The following is a 21,713-nucleotide window of genomic DNA, read 5'->3' on the forward strand; positions in this document are numbered from 1 at the left end:
ATATTTCCCAAAGCTGCAGAAAGCACAGAGATGCAGACAGATACCCCAGCGGCACGGATAGAAACCTCCCATAAGCCTAGAGGCAAACTCGTCTCTGCCCTTCAGGACAAGACCCCCATGCTGGACACTAAATATTTTCCTTGGCCTCCATGGTTTCCAAACACCGTGAATTCCTTGGTATGAATGACATGCCCTCCTGGGATGCTCTTTCCCTCTGTTTAAATCCATCTCACAGTAAGTAACATAAATTAACAGGGAAGAGACAGAAGAGCCCAAACCATGGCTAACCGGTGTTCCCAAAACACACTGTTGGCACTGTGAGTGATCCCCAATCTGCTTCCTTCACAGACCGATGGAAACAAGATTCTGGGGTTTATATGCATCCATGGCCACAGGACATCTTAGCTGCCCAAAGAAGTGGGTCCCTAAGTGGAAGCTGAGTTTCCAACCAGAGCCCACCCCTTGCTACCCACTTAAGTGGGCTCTTCCAGTGCTCAAGGTGTACCCCAGGATGGTATCTACCTTTGTATGATACAAAATGCATGCACCAGCTATAACAAACAAATGCTAGGTCTCCTGGGTCCCAGATGCCAACAGAGTGTTGGCCAGGGGACCCTGAAGGAGATAGCCTACTCTACATCTCTGTTTTGGAGTCTGGGAGGGGGTGGAGTTAATATTCCCAAGCCAGAACAACTGTAGTTTTTCCTTCACCGACTCTGCTACAAGGACGAGCCTCCCAAAGGCGTCACCCATGAGTTTACTAGAGGCACATGAGCCGTTTATCTGGAGAACTGCTTAGACGGGCTCATTCTGCTAAGAGAGCTGGGGTGGTCTCGGCCCATCCTTCCTACCTCCCTTCAAGAAATCCACAGCTCTACCCACTCTGTACCCAGACTCCATCCCCAAGCCGTCCTCATAGTCGCGACAGCCTGCTCAGGAGTAAGGGGTGCCTCAGCAAGGGCATTCTCTTCTGAGACACGCCTCCAAGCCCCTCAGGGGTGCAGCTCTCGCCTGATCCTCCACTTCCGCCAGCCTGATCCTCCACCTGCCCCAAAGGCAACACAGAGGTCTGCTCTCAGTGTCGCAATATTCCTTGGACCGAGACAGCCCCTCCGAGGGCTGTCTACACAGAGGCTCTGTTTTCATCTGAACGTTTGCCTTGGCACTTGCTGTCACTGTGGGCTATAATGGACATGTTTTTCCAGGAAAAAAAAAACCATCATTTTTCAATCCCCTGCTTGTTTTTCTCAGGGTGCACATGACGCGCCATCACCAAACACTGTAAATAAATTACCAGCAATCTGAAGAGTGAACGTTACGCTTGGTCACAGAATGTCCTGGGAGCCAAGCGGAAAGGCAGACGGTCTCATGAGGGAAGTCAATGTGTAGCCACAGCTGTTTATGCTGTCACCTTAGCCTCCTGGCTCCCCAAGTGTCTGGCTTGCTGTTTCTGAGCCTGGGCCACAACTGTGTGTCACAGCTCCCTGGGAGGAAGGCTTGGGAGCACGTGTCAGGCATCCTCTCCGGAGGATACATACCCTTCAGAGCCGGATCTGAGGGGCCCTTCCTGCCTTCACGGTGCTTATGATTTACCCAAAGAAAATCAGCCCCAAGGAATGACCAGGGCCGTGGGCAGTGATATAAACAGAGCTTCAAACTGAGGTGACCCACCCTGAAGGGACACCTACAGCAGGAGTCCCACTCAGGAGAGCGTCCAGGTCCAGCTCCCTCTGCCCACAGTACACCTGGCGCCAGGCTACCATTGCAGTCCCACAGACCATGCAGGAAAATCCCCAGTTGGTCCCAGCTGACACCTTTTCTCCTAAATAACAAAGCTTGGTTAGTGTCAGCACATGGCCAGGCCAAAGCCCCTTCATCCTCATCTCCCAGCTCCCGCCCGCCCCCCCAGGGCTCTCTTTCTTACTGCTTCCCCTAAATGTGCCAGCCCAGCCCATTGCACCCCTGACCCGGCTACTGGCAGCCTCCAGGGATGAACATTCTGGTCCCTGACCAAAGTCAACTTTCCTTCCAACCACCCAAATGGCAATCTGCTGGGCACGGTAGAGTCAGAGCCTGGACCCTTGCCTCCAGCCCGAGTCCCACCCAACTCTCGATAATATCACCAGGCATCTTTCAAACTCTGTGCTCCCCTCCCCGTCCCATCCATCATGGCCTCCAGGACAAGTAATGACCAATAACATAACAGGAGAAATACAAAGAGAAACTTGGATTTCTTCAAAAAACAAGGCGGGGGGGTGGGGGGTGGGGGGGGTGGGGGGGTGACTGGTAAGATTCACAGCTGGATTCTCCAGGGTGGGGAGGCTGCTTTGGAGCAAGCCCAGGACTGTCAGCTACCAGAGGCACAAGTCCCTGAGCCCTGTAGGTCACAGGAGCCAGTGGTCTGTGTGAGCATGAGGAGAAGCAGATGCCACCATTGAGCCTGGCACCAGGAGACAGAGACAGAAAGCCAGGGAAGCAGCCATGGGCATCTCCTCAGGGTTCACACTCCTTGTTTTAGCCCAGCTTCTACCTTCCTGCCAAGAACCGCTCACAGCTCGCCCTTTACCAGAGCAATGCCATCTCATTCCAGAAACTTCTGTAGTACTCTGGTACTGTGTCTCTGTCACATGACTCAGTTACAGAGTGTCATCTTTTACCGGCCTCTAGATAGTCTTTGCCGGCCTGCTGGCTGACATCTCACCACTTGGTTTTATTAAATAAAGAAAGAAAATAAAAAGTATATCAAACAAACATTGTCAGAAGAGAGCTAAAAAGAAAGACCCTGACAAGGCCATCAGCAAGTTTCTTGAGAAGAGCAACAGTGATGTGGCCCAGCAGTTCCCAGAGAGCCCCGCCATCTGAAAGCGTCCTCTATCACAAGGACGTAGGTGACTATGTAAAGGAGGGGAGGTTGTGTCCCATAGGAAAGGACCAATCCCCAGGCCCCCAAAGACTCTGTATGACCCTGGTGGGAAGGGCCAGAACACTGCATAAGCTAGGTAAGTACTCAAGAGACCCCTAAGGGGAGATGGGGACAGGAACAGAACCACCCCCCAGAAGCTCACAGGCCAGCGAGCCTGGCAGACACAGAGACCCTGTCTCAAACAAGGTGGGCAATAAAGACTGACTGACACCCAAGGCTGTCCCCTGACCTCCACAAATGTGTTGTCACACACGGAGAGAGAGACAGACAGACAGATAGACAGACACAGAGAAAAAGAGAGGGGAGGGATAGAGGGTAGAGTGGAAGGAAGGAAGGTAAGAAAGGAGGGAAAGGAAAGAAGGGAGGGAGGGAGGGAGGAAGAGAGGAAGGAAGGAAGGAAGGAAGGAAGGAAGGAAGGAAGGAAGGAAGGAAGGAAGGAAGGAAGGAAGGAAGGCAGGCAGCCAGGGAGGCAGGCTGGCTGACTGGCTGCAGCTGTGGAGAACAGAACTCAAAAAACAAATGCCAAATATTTGATGGTCACAGAGGGCCATTCTCACGGCAAAGGCAAATGTCTCTAGACTCATGGAATTTACCCCACAGCTGCCAAAACCTAGGACTATGGTCCCGGGATTGAAACCTACTCTTCCCAAGAGCACGCAAAAAGTCGGGAATGGACTAGAAAGAGAAGATGACGCAGTGCCTTGAGACGCCACGAGGCATGTCCTTCAAAGGCCACATGCAGAGCCTGCATGATCCACTTTTGCGGAAGAAACACCACAGAAGCAACAACCAGAGGATGAAAAGCAAGAAAAAGGTGACCCCAAACTTGGGGAAGAGCCATCCTTGAAGAGGCCACACCCACCAGCCTGGATGGCCCAAATGTGGAAGGCGCCAGGTCAGAAAGGAGACACATGCATGGGCACATCAGCATGTTACAGTAGCCTGAGCCACCCCAGGGTGCAGGGACCAAAGCTCCCCAGACACAGTGATTGACTGGTCTGTATACACCTGTCCTCTTAGCACCCTGGCTACGAACAAGGCATCACTGCTGGACAGATCGAAGTCTTACGAAGATCCATCTCACCCTAGCTCAGAACATCTGGCTAGAAGCCTGCTCCTTCTTGTTTTAAAGTGAGATCAATAGTTAGTCGAGCAAGAAAGGCTTGTTCTCAGGAAGTGGAAATAAAATATTTAGAACTGAATGTTGATATATGTGAAACAGAGATAAGTTAGTATGTTCAGAATTGAAACAGAATTATTCCAAGATGATCCATTTTCTCCTTCTGAAAGGCAGCCACAGTGCCTAAAACCCACAGGATTTCAGCATACCTTCAAAGGCCACCTTCTGGTTGTTTATTATCTGTGTATGTGTGAATGAGAGAGTGTGTGTGTGAGTGTATATATGAGTCTGTGTGTGTGTGTGTGTGTGTGTGTGGTGTAAGTGAATGAATATGTGTGGTGTGAGTGTATGAGTGTAGTGTGAATGTGCATGTGTGGAGAAAGTGAGTAAGTATATATATGGTGTGTGTGTGTGTGTGTGTGTGTGTGTGTGTGTGTGTGTGTAGTCAGAAGTCAGAAGAGGGCATCAGATCCCTTGGAACTGGAGTTAAAGGGGTATGTGGGACACCTGGCTTGTTCTATGCTAGGATTCAAATTCTGGTAAATGCTCTCAACTGTTGAGCCATCTCTCCAGCTCCCACCAGGAGCCTTGGACCCCCACATCCCTTATCTGCAGCCTGGTTGCCTCAGGCAATGCTCCACTCCTCCCTTCATCCCCTATTACACTCCGTGGACAAACACCATTTGCTTCAGGCAGGGCCTGACTGGCAAAGGAGGTCATTGCAAACACCATCTCCTCCTTTCCGGCAGCATGAGATCCCAGCTGGCGTCTCCCCTCACAGAAATGCCTATCTTTTTTACCCTTGTGGTCCCCCAGCCTACCCCTCATCAGCTGGTGTTTCAGATCAAGTATATGACATTTACCCAACAGGCACTTTGGGGTGTGTAGAAGAACAACCTTACTCTTAGTGTAGTTCAAGGTCAAGCTTAGACTGCCTGTGGTGTGGCAGGCAGAGTCTGTTGGAGACACAACTCCCGCTCATAGGGGCTGGCCAGAAATTAACACATGAGCCTTGCCCTCTGAAATCATGTGTTTCTCTCACACGATGAAAGCGCGAAGGTGAAGAGTATGAACCAAGGCTTGCTGCTCTCCGCTGGGACGGTCCCAGAGCATCATGGTTTCTGCCACAAGTCATTCGGTTTACACAAATACACTGGGAAGTATAAGATGTTCTCTGTTTTGTAAATGGTGACCCTGATGCTCAGAGAAGCCAAACAGCCCAGCTGACACCTGCAGGCAGTTGGCTGAGCCAAGACTACATGTCGCCTCATTTCACACCCAGGTCCATATTTGTCCTACTGCATATGCGGGACACAGGAAATAATAAGAAAAGCAAAGGTCACCACTGGTGGCAGTCATGGAAGGGGGGGGGTCGCCTTTCCTTTGGCACAAGGACTTACTTTCTAATATTCATAAACACTTGAGATCAATTAATAATTAAAAAATGAGGGAACTCAAGCATGAAGAAGTGTATAAAGGCCCCTCGGAAGCTGAGGCCACATAGGAAGCAGGGCGGCTGAGTGCCTTTGCCTACTTCTCCTTAGGGAAAAGAAACCCGCCGCTCTGTAGAAAATCGGAATAAAGAGGAGCGGCAGAGACAAGAGTGCCTGCTTCTGAAGCCACCCTGGTGTGGAATGCATTTGCCATTTCCTACAGGGGAAACGGTGGAAGGCTTCACTCCTCACGTCTGAGCAGGATGCCGTAAGCATCAACTGCTTGCCACTGGGGAACCCGCCCTTCCAGGATGTTTCTCATTTGCTTACAGACTTATCGGAAGTCACCGTAATGGAGTCAACCAGCTTATCAATAATTAACTCACACCCAGTTATCAATAATTAACTCATACACAGGGCCGATCAAACAGCTTCTGGTCCCTTTAGCTTCCATTTGCACATGCGTCTGCCTTCACCGGAACGTAAAGATAAGGGCACCACAGCCAGCAACGCCCTTCTCCATAGACACAGCACAGCTTAGCACAGGGCCAAACGACACACTGGGTAGAGCTGTGAAGGATCCTTGTACGATAGGGTCTGCGCGTCTCAAGTCCTAAGATGTACACCCTGTGAAAATCTCGAGACGCCTTCTAAAGAGGGGGTTAGAGTGCATGGGGCTGCGTCCAGAACATGAGTGCTTGTCTGAAATCACAAACAATCTCCGCCAGCAGCGAGAGATGAGCCCACAGCAGCAGGATGTCACTCGGAAACTTTATTTAAAAGCGCTCTCACATACAAGCATGGGACCACAGTGAGATTTCTTAGCACTTACGAATATGTGTTAGCGTATACACTTTAAAAACAACAGAAATTGAGTACAGCTCAGATGGGAAACAGATCTCTAAGAATCCATCAGATGTTTACATCATGCAGACTGTCTTTAAAGGCCTATAACCAGATTCTTGTTCAATGTCTAAATGGAATGGGGGGAGCTTGCTGCTGTTCAGACATTTTCCTAAAATGAGTCTTTTAAGAGGTTTTCATAATCTGTGCATCGAAGGACTCCTCCCCTGGAAGGAGGGTTGCAAACTCAAGGTAGTATCAAAAGCCTGAGATCATCACAGACCCTCTCTTCAGGGCAGTCACGGCTCGGCTGGATAGAGAGAGGAGGCCCCCTCACTGGAGGCAGAGAGTTCTCACACAGCCTCTGCCGGCCTTGGCTCAATAAGAAGGGGTTCTCCCACCATACCCCCAACACCCAGACAGCTAGCTAAGCACACTCTGTTCCATATTTAGCAAGAAGAGAAGCATGAAGAACATCTTACATACTTTTCAACAGTTTGCCCCCAAAAGATGTCACCTTGGACCTCGTGACGCCCGTTAAGCATAAACTCTGGGCAGACCGTCAGGTGACAAGCAAAAATATTTCTCCAGGGGACGTGGAGAACTGGAGCAGGCCTCCTCTGCAAATAATAGTTAAAAGACCTAGAATCCCAAAATGCCAGCATTTAAGGAGGCCTAACTAGTTAAAAAGTTTATTACCAGTGCCCTAGTATTATTACGTCTTACTGGAAAGCAATACTTGGCATTATAAGAAACAAACAAACAAAAAAAAAAAAAAAAACAAGAAAAATGCCACGTAGGGTTGTTTGCTGTGAGCTCAGAGGTAAGGCACCTCCTACCAGCTCACTGGTGCTCTGGGTTCAGGCAGACCAACCAGCTAGTCCTCCCCACCACAGGCTGCCCACTGCCAGTGCCCCCCAGCCTCTGCCTAAGATGTAACTGACCACGTTTATGCCTCTCGCCAGAGGACTCACTCCCTGGAGATGTCACAAGAGCTCTCCCAAATAGTTTCTCTGTAAATGCAGGGGGAGATAAATGAGTCACAGACCCCATGACCATCGCCACCAGAAACAAAACCCCCACCCAGCTGTCACTTGGCGAAAATTGAGCCCCCCCATACTCTAGCTGGAGCCCTGTAGCAAGGCGCTTGACCACTCTAAGGCCATCATTGGCTGCATCTGGTGATGAGAATGGTCCCTTCATTCCACGGGGTCAAGGTGATGCCCCAAGAGTGTCCTACCCAGTGCCCACAGCTCTATAAACTGCTGTTAATGGGGCTAGCAAGGGGAGCCCCCAAAGAAGCTCTAGGCAGGGACTGTGGTGGGAGACATGCAGAATGACCCCATCTCAATGAAGAGAAGACGGTACCCTTGAAAACAAGCCAGTCTGCCTTCACAGTCTTCCAAATCCAACAATGGACATTGCCTCCGTTCGCTAAGTATTTGCCCTCCGTGTACTGCATAACACAAAAATCAAGATCCCAGTTTTCAAAACCCAGGCTTGTGCATGGGCCTCAGTCATGGTGCTTGCCTAGCATGGGCCAGGCCCTGGCTTTCAGCCTCAGCACTTCATGCACACACACAAACACACACTCCACATCCACGAATAACTACCAACCATGGGGCTAGAGAGATGACTGAGTGGTTAAGAGCACTAGCTGCTCTTCCATAGGTCCCAGGTTCAATTCCTAGTACCCACATGGCAGCTCACAACTGTAACTCCAGTTCCAGGACATCTGACACCTCACACAGACATACGTGCAGACAAAACACCAATGCGCATTAAATAAATAAATAAACAAACAAACAAACGGATGGATGGATGGATAAAGAAATAAATAAACAAAAGGAATAACTAACCAACCTGTCTTTGTGTCCTGGGGATTAACCAAAACCAGTATTTTATGTCGAGGTTCGTCACGGTACATAGTGCAATAATGAAGGAACGGAGTTTCAAGTCTGACCTAAAGAAAAGAATAAATGAATTACTGTTCTGCCCTCTCGCTGCATTAGGACACAGGAAACAGCTGGGCAACTTCTTAGCACGGTGCTCACCGAAAGGACCCTGTTAGCGGAGGTCACTTAGCAGGATGCAGGGAATACAGAAACGGAAGCCTTCGTCACCTTCCCCCAGCAAGCCTTCCCATCCCAAGATCACCTGTCCATCAACCCGCGAATTGGACCCCTGTTCTACTCCTGGACGCCCTTAGCACTTCTCTCCCTTCTCTGTGGTTCCTGCTCTTGCAGCCCTTCTGCCTCCTGGGCCTCCCTGAGCCTCGACCTGCAAGGCTGCCAGCCTCACTCCGCCCCACGCAAGCAACTCTGCTGTTACCCTCCTCCAGTCTAGAGCCCTGGTAGTCACTCAGGAGAAGAAGCCCAGGTTGGGCCTGCCTCCCCTGATGCTCCTGCTGTCTGCCAGCCTGGCTCCAGCTCCGAAAGCAGCCATTAAAATGTGTAGTGTATCCGAGCCCTCCAGGCTCAGCCCTCTCCATTCAGCCCCACGGTGGAACCAGACTGTTGCTGAGGGCCACATCCGAAGCCCTCTTTGCAGTCACCCAACCCTCTCTGCTCCCAGCTTCTAACACAGAAAGGTCAATGCATTCCATTACCGGCACTGTTTTGAAAACTGAGAATATAGGAAAATTAGAAAAGAATGTGCGGCTGAGCTAGGCAGGCAGGTTCTTGTAAAAAGTTTACAGCAGGCCACCACCATTACAGAGGACTGTTTCCTGGCAAATCCTGGGGCTGGCAAACATCTTGGTAGCTCCCTGTTTGGGAGTGACTTTAATGAAGGGTCCTCAAAGGGCTGGTGCACAGGGGCGGCTGTTATGAGGCCTTTAAACACCAAGCTTGCAAAACATCACAGCAGCCTGGAAAGACACTTCTTGTAGACACATTGTGTTCAAGGAAGAATCTTACCCGGGGGTTTTGTTTGTTTGTTTTGTTTGTTGTTGTTGTTTGTTTGTTTTCGAGACAGGGTTTCTCTGTGTAGCTTTAGAGCCTGTCCTGGAACTCACTATGTAGCCCAGGCTGGCCTCGAACTCACAGAGATCTGCCCTGGCTCTGCCTCCCGAGTGCTGGGATTAAGGAGTGCGCCACCACTTCCCGGCTTACCCAGGTTTTTAAAAGCAGGCCAGAGTCACAGTGCTTAGAAAGATGGAGCAGGATGACTGTAAGTTTGAAGCCAGTCTGGGGTACACAGCAAGGTTCTGGCTCAAATAAGAAAAAAATTTTTTTTAAAAAGGCAGAAAATAAAAATGAAAAAGAAACACAGGAACACATCAACATGTTTACAGCAGTTAACCACACATGGCCGTGCTTCCTCGGCCCTCTCTTGCAGCCCTTAAATATCACACAATGGACGTACACTGTTTTACACCAGAGAAATCAGCAAGTATTGTGTTTTAAATGCGACAGGGTAATGTCAAGACTAGAGAAAAGAGTTAATTGTGAAAAGTCAAGACATGATACCTCCCCAAACCACTTCCTCATCTTTCCTTTTAGTCTAGAATCTTTGAATACACAAAGGCCTGATTAGTCCTGGGCACACTGGGAGAGAGTCTGAGCCCCTCCTGGGGAGCTGGGTTCAGTGTGCTCAATGGTGAGCCCCTGCCCCTGCTTCCCAACTCACTGATGAAATATGATGGGGTTTGCCTTACTGCCTCTAGAAAGGTGGGAAGCAAGAAGTCTCCAGTTATGTTGGCACGTCATATTAAAACAATTTCACGTCAGCAACTGTTCTCCTTTCTGTTTTTGTTAATAACCTCAGCTTTCTCCCTTCACTGAGCATACCCCATGTCGGGGTGTTTATTTTTAAGTTATTCATAAATATGCATATAACAACAGCAGATTGTGGGAGCTGTGTCCTAAAGAACCTGGGGGCACCCCCCGGGGGGGGGGGTGAGGAGGCAGGCCCCCCTCCCATCTCTCATGCTCCAGCTTGGCACCAGCACCCATCAGAGCAGGCGGTGTCTGATGGAGCCGCATGTCTTTCTGCTATCCCGCCACTAGGAGGCATTAAAAGCATGTGAGGACAGCAAGCCTCCGCGGCAGCTCAACAACTTGAGGACAGGCAGGGGAGGGGTGTTCTTCCTCGCCTGTAAGAGCCCACCTCCAAAATCCCAGGGAAGCCAGGGTCTATACTGCACAAGCCACTCTTTTTTTTTTTTTATTAACTAGGGGACAAGACTGCTTCCTCTACCAACTCTGCCTGTCAGGTCACAACCATTTCTAGTGAAATCAACACCTAAAACAGACGATACAGGTATTGCCCATGATACCCAGGGGGAGGAATGGGGGATCTTAAACTGTGTGGTGGGGAGCACGGCCATTAAAGTGTCCCCCTTGTAAGCATGAGGGGCCGAGTCTGCTCCCCCATAACACACATCAAAAGACAGGTGCAATGCAGCACAGTGTTCTTGCAAGCCCCGGTATTGGGGAGGCAGAGGCAGGCATATCCCCAATCTTGCTGGCCTGTCAGCCTAGCCATTGTGAGCTTCAAGCCAATGAGAGACCTCGTCTCAAAATACAAGGCAGATTGTATTTTGTATGCGATTGTACCCTAAGGTTGTCCCCTGGCGTCTACACATATGCGCACACATTGACGTTCCTGCATATGTGCCTGCACATGTATGTGCACACACGCACGTACGCATGCAGGCACACACGCATGCACGCACACCCCAATGCACACAACACATTATTTTACAATTTTGCCCCAACCCCAACAAATAAAGTTTCCAGGTCCCTGTGTCCCCTTGCAGTAACCTATTCACAATGCACAGAATCTCATCAATGCCGAAAGTTCTAAGTGACACACAGCGTGTTCCCACAAATCACGTATCAGATCTGACCCAAACCTTAGAGAGGAGAGAAGAGACACTCCCCTCCTTCAACATAAAGAAACTGAGGCCCAGCCGGGCCTCACATACAGTATCTCACTTCACCCTCACGCTAGCCCAACGAGGACAGTGACGTCAGTGCTCTGGTTTGGTATGAGAACACCAAGACCAGAGAGGAGAAGGCAGGTGCTTGAGTCCACAGCACTCACAAGTGGCAGGCATGGGATTCCCACAGGCATTCTGGCCCACGGCCTACCGTGACCACACTCCCACCCAGGACTCCAGAATCCCAGCAAAGGGGTCCTTCTCCATCAAACTGGAATCACTTCAGCAGTCCCTCCAGAAGTTTCTTTTTGTTGTTGTTGTTTGTTGGTTGGTCTTTGTTCTAAATCTGGATACCCTTTCCATAACGCCCCACTTTCTGACTTAGGTTGGGCAGCGTGCCCCTCCAAGGAAAGCCAGACATACCTGCTCCCCAGTGGCAAGGGAGAAAACCTCAGCTGATCCTCCTTCCCTGAGCAACTCATAGTAAACCTGTACTGCTGACTGATGGCCCTCGGGGTCATCCTCCAGGATATCCACCGGGTAAGTCTCTGTAGGAGAAAAGGGCAGGAAGAGAGTTAGTTGTACTCTGTCACTAAGAGAAAAGTTAACAGTTCAAGCTTTTTTAAGGAATAGTTTATTTTAATAATAGTCCAGGCTGGGGAGATGGCTCAGGAAAGGGTTTCCCGTGCACACATGAGGACCTGAGTTCCAGCCCCAGACCCCACATATCTGGGCAGTGGTGGACTAGGCTCCCAGCACTCGGGAGGCAGGGGCAGGTGAATCTCTGAGTTCCAGGCCAGCCCGGTCTACAGAGCAAGCTCCAAGACAGCCAGGGTTATACAGAGAAATCCTACCTTTTAAAAAAACAAAAACAAAAACAAAAAAAACAAGCTTTCAATCCCAGCCTTGGGGAGGCGGAGACAGACCCCTGAGACTTTTCTGGTCAGGCAGCTTTGCTTAATCAAGAGTTCCAGGCCCATGAGAGTCCTTGTCTTCAAAAAACAAAGCAGACAGTAAATGACACCTGAGGTTGACCTGGTTAAATATCATATATCAGCACGCACATACACAAACACATACCCACATACACATACAAACACATAAAGGCAAAAAAAAAATTAATCAATCAAAATTATGCTCGCCTATTCCCTCCTAGACTATTTAAAAGTCCCGGCCATACACTCACCAACTGAATGATTTCCCATCCTTCACTGTGGTCCACTCAGGGGCCTGAACACAAGCAGGTTCCCTCGAAGGCAGAGAAGGGCTGGCTGGAACTTCAACGTCTTTGTCACAAGCAACTTGAGTTACTCTTTTTCTAGATTACAGTCGCTATACAAGCCCCTAGGATTCTCCTCTTTCTCTCTTTCCCTGGGCGCTGGGAGCGCAGTGGTTTGTGGGAATGAAAGAGCACATCCTCACCATCAACTGCAGGGAAACTAATCTAAGGTATTAGGCAGCCGTCCTCGGCATCTCTTGCCCCTCCCACCTCTGACAGAAACAGAGCCCCTGGAATCATCATACAGTTTGGCAGCGTCCAGTTCTTGGAATCAGCCATCAGTTGCCCCTTCAGCAGTGGGCAACGATGCAACCTGCCTCTGGCTGACGCATCCCCAAGTGCATAGGGACCCAGAGCTTATTCCGTGGACCCCATCCTATCTCTGCCTTTGATTTGCCACCTCCTATGGGGGAAGCAGGCTACCCTAGCGGCAGCTGCCTACCCCTTCCCCAGCAACTCTTTATCCACCTGTCTCCTTCTCACAGAGGTTAATCTGGACATGCCATCCACCTCTGAGCTCCGGTGGCATCTCGGGCTCCCGAGATTCTTCTCTCTGGAGAACCATTGTTTCTGGGAGCCGCTCTCAGGATCCAAAATGCTGTTGATAGCAAAAAAAGTTTAAGCCTTCAGCTCACTCAGCTTGCCCAGGAGGAATTTTTACCTCTGCCAATCAGCTCCCGATGGGAGAACTCAAAGGTGTACAAGCTGCCAAGTTGCGTGGATTGGGACCTGGTTGCATGCACCCAAACCCTCAGGTCTTCTTTCCAGGGTGCAAATGTCATGGATACACAGATTGCCCAGGGCTGAGTGGAAACAGACAGCCTCCCTTTGGGAGACTCTACATCTATGGATCCAACCAATCACAGACTGAACATGGGGGAGGGGGGAACAACAGAACACCGACAGATATCCTTCCCAAGACTCCCTAAGGAATAAAGGATAACAACTGCTTCCATGGCATTTCCCTGTATTAGGGATTGCAAGTCACCTAGAGACTAGGGTATCCAGGAAAACATGCATGGGCTGCACACAAATATGCCATTTTGCAAGAAGCTTGAGAGCAGGTAGATTTGTGTGTCTAAAGGTGGTCTTTGAACCATTCCCCAGTGGATACGGAAGAAAAACTGGACATCCTTCCACTAGTTGATTTTTTTATAAAGCATTTGAGTGTAAAATACACACATACACACACACACACACACAATGTTCTTAAAAGTGCACTGTCAGAAATATTTAAAGTAGAGACATCAAGGGTTGATGGTTTACTCTCAGCGATGACTCAGAGAATGGAAAAGAGTCTCCATACAGCTAGACCTTCTGTAGGCAAAGAAGGTTTGCACTCCACTCATGTTCCCTCTACACGCAAAAACACAAAAGTGCTCTGGGAAGTCCAGGCTCCTCACCGACATGATCAGCAACACCTCTGGCAACTGCCCAGGCCGGCCTGCAGACCCTAGGCCCAGGCCGGCCTGCCCTAATTCTTTACTAAGATTGTCGTATTTCCTGCACAGGAGCCAGAGGGACCCAAAGGACATCAAATTACCCAGAGCCTGCTTCCAATCTGTCACAGAGACAAACTCAGCCTGCAACTGTCCTCATACCCATCCCCCACTTGGACCAAGGTCTCAGCTTCTCCTGAGAGCCTCAGGCTTCACCCCCCACCCATCTAAGAAGCTCCATCCCTAATTAACAGTGACAACCAACTTTCTCTGAGTTCCAGTTGCCAAGAGGCAGCTGAGTGTCCACAACCTTCTCTCGCTGTATCCTGCTTGCCCCCGATTCACAGGGAATGGAGCAAGGAGAAAGCAACAAAGCATGAGCCCAGGCCCATCTGACTGCAGACTCTGTGTAAAGCATTCAGATCACGCTGTTTAAATCAAAGCTCTCCACCATTACAGTGGAGCCCCCAACGGGCTCCTGTAGCCCCTGACTCTCAGATTTCTTCCGCTCCATCCTCAAGGCTCGCCGGATACAGCCAGCTCGCCTCGGGAGCCCTGAAAACCAAGACCACGGATTCCATGAGTCACTGAGGCCTGAGTTCAAATACCACCTCAGCCTAGGATAGGAACTGACATGGCCTCACCACTGACCAGTCTGTCCTATAGCTGTAAACCCTTTCAACTTGTCCCTCAGTTTTGTCCTAGGGCAGTCACTTCCTAACCCATAAACCTAAGAGAAGCTGGGGCTTGTGAAGCCCAACCCGGCTCCCCTCCCGCCCCCCCACCCCACCCCCACCCCCCATCTCACCCCCGTCACAAAGACCCATGCCCATGCCTTTCCCATAGGAAGCCCTTAGGAAATGTGGGTGGTTGAGCTTCCCATTTTAACAGCTGTTGCATGGATTTGTCATATGGCTTCCCACGGGTATGCAAAGATCCAGTGAGCATGCCAACGGATTAAGGAAAGCTAGCAGGTGAGCTGCTTGGACCCTGGGTATCCATAATGTTACACATGTCCCGTGGGAGCCAGCTTCAGGAGCGACTGCTCTCAAAATACCTACCCCTACCCTAGGAACACCAGCGTGAGGGGCACAAAGAGACCAGACTTGGATTTCTATTCTGTTTCTGGGCCTATGTTTTAGGAAAGGTGCTCATCTGATCTGGACCATCCATCCCCTGGTGAGGTATGGATTGCAGAACTGATAAAGACCGTTATCAGTCGGCCCTGTAGAGAAGCTGAGCCTATTTTCATCGGGTTTGCTGATAACACCCATCCAAGGCCAAAGCCAGGCACATGCCAGGAGCTGCCTGATAGCCTTTCTGGTTGCATGTGGTCAGGACAAATGTCATAAATGTGTTATGACATGTTCACATCATAAAATCATTGACCTTGAAGATTAAGATCCCCTCAAAGAACTCATGGAACTGGCTGTCCCCGGGAGAGAATGTCATGCTTTGGCTTCTCCCAAAGGTCACAGGAGTAGAATTTGGGGAGAGGTCTTCTCAAGAACATAATGCTTTCTGGAATCAGCAAGACATGGCCCAGCCTGATTATCTTGAAAGTGGGGGGTCACTTTCTGTTGCCTGGGAGCAGTCGGGAACATAAATTAAGCACTAGGGACATCAGCACTCACCAATACTTTGGTACCAACACTGGGTTTCATTTCTAAGACATGAGGCTGACTGTAGACCTCTACCCGTGAGCAAGAAGAGTCATCAAGGAGAACACCTGGGACACCCTGCAACTAGGGTCCACGACATCCCATCCATCCTAAATACCCCACCCCCAGGAAAACACCACCATCCCAAAACTCCACAGCTTCTTGCCTATACAGAAAATGCTCACCCAAGCCTTATGGAAAATCAGGGGAACATGAAAATGAGGGTTGCCCAAGTAGGAAAAGGGATAGATATTCAAAACCAGGCAGAAAAGAGGACTTCCCTCCTCCTTCCCAGAAGGGAGCCCCAAAGCCCCCAACAGAGCCCCTTAGGTTCCCACTCCAGGCAGCTCTAGGAAGTAAACAAGTCTGGGGTAGATCAAGCTCTATTTTTGTGGTGGAAGACAGGCCCCCTCCCCTCCGGCTTCCAGATGTGAGCCCCTAACCGGCCTTAATGGCTTGAACCGAACAGGAAACATTTTTCCAAAGCCAAAAGAATGTAATCTCCACAGCACAACACTAACTGCTTTTATTAAAAAGGCATAGAGTTGAAATAACTCACTGCAGCCTGCAAAGACATGGAAATTCCTGGATAAATCCTGATTTTATGAACGCGCTTGAGTACATGCTGGCGGCCTCATCCTAAACACAGAACTAATGGTGCACCTGAATGTGTTCTTCTAGGGAAAATATGTAAAATGATGCAGAGCTCCAAAGCAAACCTTGAGTTCCCAGGGTGTCTCAGACGCCTGTCATCCACAGCCCGGCAGCCCAGGGAGTCAGCCACCAGTCAAGCCAGAAAGGCCCAAGGTTCAGATAGGTCCCCAGAAATGTGGGGGTCCTTTGAATGTAACCAGCAAAGGCAGCTAATGGAGACTTTGTTGGGCTCAAAGATCCGCCCTTAATCGTGGACTCGGTACCATTTGCACAAGACTCTCTCCACACTCCCTTCCCACAAAGATCAAGAAAAGCCTTGCCTTCTGGCAAAGCACCGTTTTTCTAGGATGGGACTATTATCCTGAGAAACATTAAGGGAATATTTTAAATTTTACTAGTCCCAGTCTTATAAACTTGGCTTCATAAAAGCCACTACCTGGCAGGAACCACGGGGCATTATGTCATTGGAAAAGCTGGCTGTCGTCACTCGGTGTTTTTTGTTTTTTTTTAAGTAATGTGAGCTGTTGTTCTTCAATTACAGTCAGAACAATTCTTGCTCCAGATAATGTGGAAAAAATGCATGGACACAAAACTAAAGTAATATTCCACTCTCGTGTTCTATGAACTAGAGAGGATAACGCTGACCGAAAGTCTTTCTTGTATGTTGGTTTTCTGTGTTGTTGTTGTTGTTGTTTTTTCATGTAGGTGGAGTTTTTGTTGTTGTTTTTGTTTTTGTTTACACGAGAATTTTCTTCTAAAATGAAACTATTCTAGACAGAATTCTTACTAGAAAAGAAATCTACTACCTAGGGAAAAGAGCAATTCTGGGCTCAGTAAAGACCAGTTTCTCATCAGACAAAGGAGGATGGCAGAAAACTCCAGAAGCACAGAGCAAGACAGCTTGCTGCGTTCTGCAAACACACCGAAGGAGAATCCCCCAAACACCTGTGTTGCTCAGATTTCAAACGCCACATCATCGGGTCTCCAGCTTCTCTGAAGGCACATGTGGTTCAACGCAATTCAGTCCCCAGGGCTGGGTCTGTAAAATGGATGAGGTTTAAGAAAATGAAATCATGCCGGGCGGTGGTCTCGCATGCCTTTAATCCCAGCGCTCTGGAGGCAGAGGCAGGCAGATCTCTGTGAGTTTGAGGCCAGCCTGGTCTACAAAGTTCCAGGACAGGCTCCAAAGCTACACAAAGAAACCCTGTCTCAGAGGGAGAAAAAAAGAAAATGAAATCACAAATGCAGGTTGAGAACCTCCAAAGTACTCATTAAAGGTCACCTTACTGGAGCTGGAAAGATGCCTGAGCCATTAAGAGCTCTGGCTATTCTTCCAGAGGACCTGCGTTTGATCACCAGCACCTACCTGAAGGCTCACAACCATCTGGAACTCCAGTTCCAGGAGATCCAACACATTCTTCTGCCTTCCACAGAGGGCAGATGTGAACGTGGTGCATAGACATCCATGAGGGCAAAACACACTCATGCACTTCAAATAAAACTAAATAAATTCTTAAAAGAGGGGAGGGTTATTTTTAACCTGAAGATACTTATATTTTATCTTTACCTTGTTACCTATTTGTTTGCTTGCTTGTTGGTGCTATAGAGATTGAACCCATGGTCTTGCATAAGGTAAACACACACACACACACACACACACACACACACACACACACACACAGTTGCTAAACTATATCTGCAGCTCAATATATTTAATTTTAAAAAATAAGGTAAAAAGGCCAGGCACAGTATTAAACACCTTTAATCCCAGCACTTGGGAGGCAAAGGCAGAAGGATCTCTATGAGTTTGAGACCAGCCTGGTCTACATACCAAGTTCTAGGACAGCCAGGGATAATAGTGCAAACTTGTCTCAAAAAAAAAAATTAATTAAAATTAAAAGAAGAGGCTGAGAATGTTCCTAAGTTGGAAGAGTGCTTGCAGAGCATGCACAAAGTCCTGGGTGCAGCTCCCAGCACTGTATAAAAATATGTGGAACTGCTCACATCTGTAACCTCAGCACTCGGGCGGCAGAGGCGCAAGGATCAGAAATTCTGTAACATCTTCTACTACTTTAAAAAAAAAAAACAGCAGGGTGGTGGTGGCGGCACACATCTTTAAATCCCAGCACTTGGGAGGCAGAGGCAGATGGATCTCTGTGAGTTCAAGGCCAGCCTGGTCTACATAGCAAATTCAAGGCAGCCAAGGCTACCCAAAGAAACTCTGTCTCAAAAAACAAAAATCCAGAAAAACAAAGGAAAGAAAGCAAGCTGGCAAGATGGCTCAGTGTAAAAAAAAGCACTTGCCAGGAAGCCTCACAACCTGAGTCGATTCCCAGAACCCATAGGGTGGGAGGGGAGCACCAACTCTTTCAAGCTGCCCTCTGATTTCCACGGGTGCCCTATGGTATACATATGCATGCATGTACACACACACACACACACACACACACACACACACACACACACACACACCGTTTTTTAAAAGAAAGAAAAGAGCTGGGCAGTGGTGGCACACGCCTTTAATCTCAGCACTTGGGAGGCAGAGGAAGATGGATCTCTGAGTTCAAGGCCAGCCTAGTCTAAGAGTAGGTTCCAGGACAGCCAAAGCTACACAGAGAAACCCTATCTCAAAAACCGAAAGAAGAAGAGGAGGAAATGGAAGAGGGAGGAGGAGGCAGAGGAGGAGGAGAAGAGAAAGAGGAAGAAGAGGAAGAGAAAGGAGAAGGAGGAGGAAGAGGAGGAAAAAACTGAAAAGGAGGATGACTATCACTCACCAGGAATCGTGTGAGGCAGTATCCTGTATTTCTCAGACATCTTCCGATGGACAGTTCTGTGTGCACCTTCCCTTCTATTTCCTGGTATATGACTCCACTTTCCTTGACACATGTCACAAGACATAAGCTCTGCAGATATGCTTGGGATATGCTAGTGATAAACACAAGATGCCAGTAGGTTTAGAAGGGTGACTGGCTGAGACTCTAAGCTCATGACTGGGAGCATCAGCAACCAAGGCCTTCTCGAAATTATGCAGCGAGAGGCTACTTCACTCAGATTAATTTCCCAGACTTAGTTAACAAGGGATCCTGACCCCAGAACCCTAATACCAGGTGACAAAGCATACCCGGGAGAACAGTGTTTGAATAATGTGAGAGCAGAGGGACCCATCCCAGTTAGAGAGACAGCCAACAGGCAGGGGTCTGGAGTTCCAGGTCAGACCATGAAGAAGATGCCACCAGGAAAGGCTCCAGAACATGGTGCTGCAGAACATGTCTCTCCAATAAAGTAGAGAACAGAAGGTGAGGCCAATAAACACTCGGATATTTTTGTTGTTTATGAAAAGCATCTGATTGCCAAAATATTCTTAGCAAAGGAATTTTTTTTTTAAGTTGGAAGACAGACTGTAGAATATGTTAGAATTTTTTTGAGCAGATGAGCAAAATTGTCAGGGAGTGAGGAGGCGCTGCGGAAGGTCCACAGGTGGCTCAGTGGAGGTTTTCTTCCCCGGTAATTGACAGGCTGCCTGTTGCTCTGTTATCGCATGTTTAATATTGGCCAACTTGCAACTTGTCAATGCCTCGGCTGAGAATAAATCACTTGTCCCGCATCTAAGATGGTAAAATATGCAGATGACTTTATGTGACACCCACATAATATTCCTGGTTTTGTTTTTAATGGAGTCACCAATATATAAACCATCTCGGTGACAGGAAATCACTACCTATAGTTAGCTATTAGTAATAGTTAATACAATACTAGGTATGGTGAAACATGGGTTTGGGCAACTTCATTCTGAATGTTGGGTATAGAAATACAGTATTTCTAATTCTCTTGTAAATAACTTGAGAAAGTTAGCCAACTTTCTTGCCAGGATCTGCTAATCTTGCAATGGTAGTTCTGATATAAGAACATTTTGGCTCCTAATTGCTGTGTGTGTGTGTGTGTGTGTGTGTGTGTGTGAGAGAGAGAGAGAGAGAGAGAGAGAGAGAGAGAGAGAGAGAGAGAGAGAGAGAGTCAGAGAGAGAGAGTCAGAGAGACAGAGAGAGAGACAGAGAGGCCTCTGACCTCCATATTTGTGCCATAGTATACATGCTGCCACAAACACACAGGACGGGGTAGGGGTGTGATATAAGTACACGTTCGTGTGGGTGAGTGCTTAGATGCCAGAAGAGGTCATCAGGTGTCCTGTGCTATCATTCTTCGCCTTGTTCCATCCTCTCACTGAATCTGAAGCTAGGCAGATGGGCAGGATGCTTCAAAACGATCCTCCCATGTCCGCACCCTTCAGTGTTGAGATCACAGGCGAGTGCCGGCCACGTTCAGCTTTTCACACAGGAGCTGGGATATGACTTCAGGTCTTCATTACACTCTTCCCTGCAGGCCATCGGCCCAGCTTCTGGCTGCTTTCAGTATAAAGGTCTCTGGTCTTAGTAATCTGAATATCAGTACCTTTTACTTTTGGGCAAATGAACAACATAAAACTACTTTTTCCCCTGAGTCATTCAAAAGCGGCTGAGATGGGCCAGCAAAATGACTCAGCAGGTGAAAGTGCTTACTGAGAAACCTTGGTGACCTGAGTTCGAATCCTGATCTAACTCTCAAAAGTCATTCTCTGACCTTCACATATGTGCCATGGTATGTACACACTGGCACTCACAAACACACATAAGACACGCACAAACACACACATACACACACACAAACTTTTTAAAAGATATGAGTTGAGACTATAGCATTCTGTTCCTTTAGGATTCAATGAAGTATCATACTCAGAGACATATATGAAGTCCCAGGGAAGGAGACAGAGAGCAGGAAACAACACCTCCAATATCTGTTTCCATACGCATGGTGACCACAAAGGTCTTCACCTCAACACAGCTGCAACACGTTCAGGTTCCTCACCCTTGAGACCTGAAGCCAGTCCATCCCAGCTGGTCACCTGTGAGGTTACTATTTGTCTGAGCTTTGCTGGAAAGGAAGAGAGGTTTGTCACACACACACACACACACACACACACACACACACACACACACGACAAGACAGAAAACCTGATCCTTAACATCCTGTATTTAATCACCTGAGATCACATGAAAATACCTAGTGTCAGTAAGACTTCGTGTGGCAGAGCTGAAGCTGGTGAGAAAGCCCCGTGGTAGGACAGTTGCCCAGCATGGAACAAGAGCCACTTACCACACAGGACCCAAAAGACAAAGAGCTACATACCACACAGGACCCAAAGGACAAAGACAAATAACCCTGTGATGTATTTCACATGCCACTGGATGACAGTTCACAGCCCCAACCAAACATCACAGCTGTTGACAAACGTCTACACAAAAATCACCCCCCTGTGTGTTCACCGGCCACATTTCAAACAATAAAACCTCCAAAGAGGAAAAGGAGAGGGGGTTCTTAGCCCACATGTGAGCTCTGTGAAGCAAGGAGTTGAGAGAACCCAGGGCCTCATCAAGGCAGCTGG

The 21,713-nt window shown here is 48.6% G+C and overlaps 1 protein-coding gene across 1 annotated transcript in view; it reads right to left on the minus strand.

The window, feature by feature from the left end:
• The window catches only part of Fam169b (family with sequence similarity 169 member B), a 75,320-nt gene that overhangs the window by 42,305 nt on the left and 11,302 nt on the right, over positions 1 to 21,713 (minus strand). The window contains exons 2-3 of the mRNA XM_037208889.1: positions 11,628 to 11,752; positions 8,183 to 8,282 (exon numbers count right to left, since the gene is read on the minus strand). Of these exons, the coding sequence (XP_037064784.1) occupies positions 8,183 to 8,282; positions 11,628 to 11,752 (225 nt within the window). The remainder of the gene's footprint in view (positions 1 to 8,182; positions 8,283 to 11,627; positions 11,753 to 21,713) is intronic.

This window comes from Peromyscus leucopus, chromosome 1 (assembly GCF_004664715.2).
Source record: "Peromyscus leucopus breed LL Stock chromosome 1, UCI_PerLeu_2.1, whole genome shotgun sequence".
Taxonomy (NCBI): domain Eukaryota; kingdom Metazoa; phylum Chordata; class Mammalia; order Rodentia; family Cricetidae; genus Peromyscus; species Peromyscus leucopus.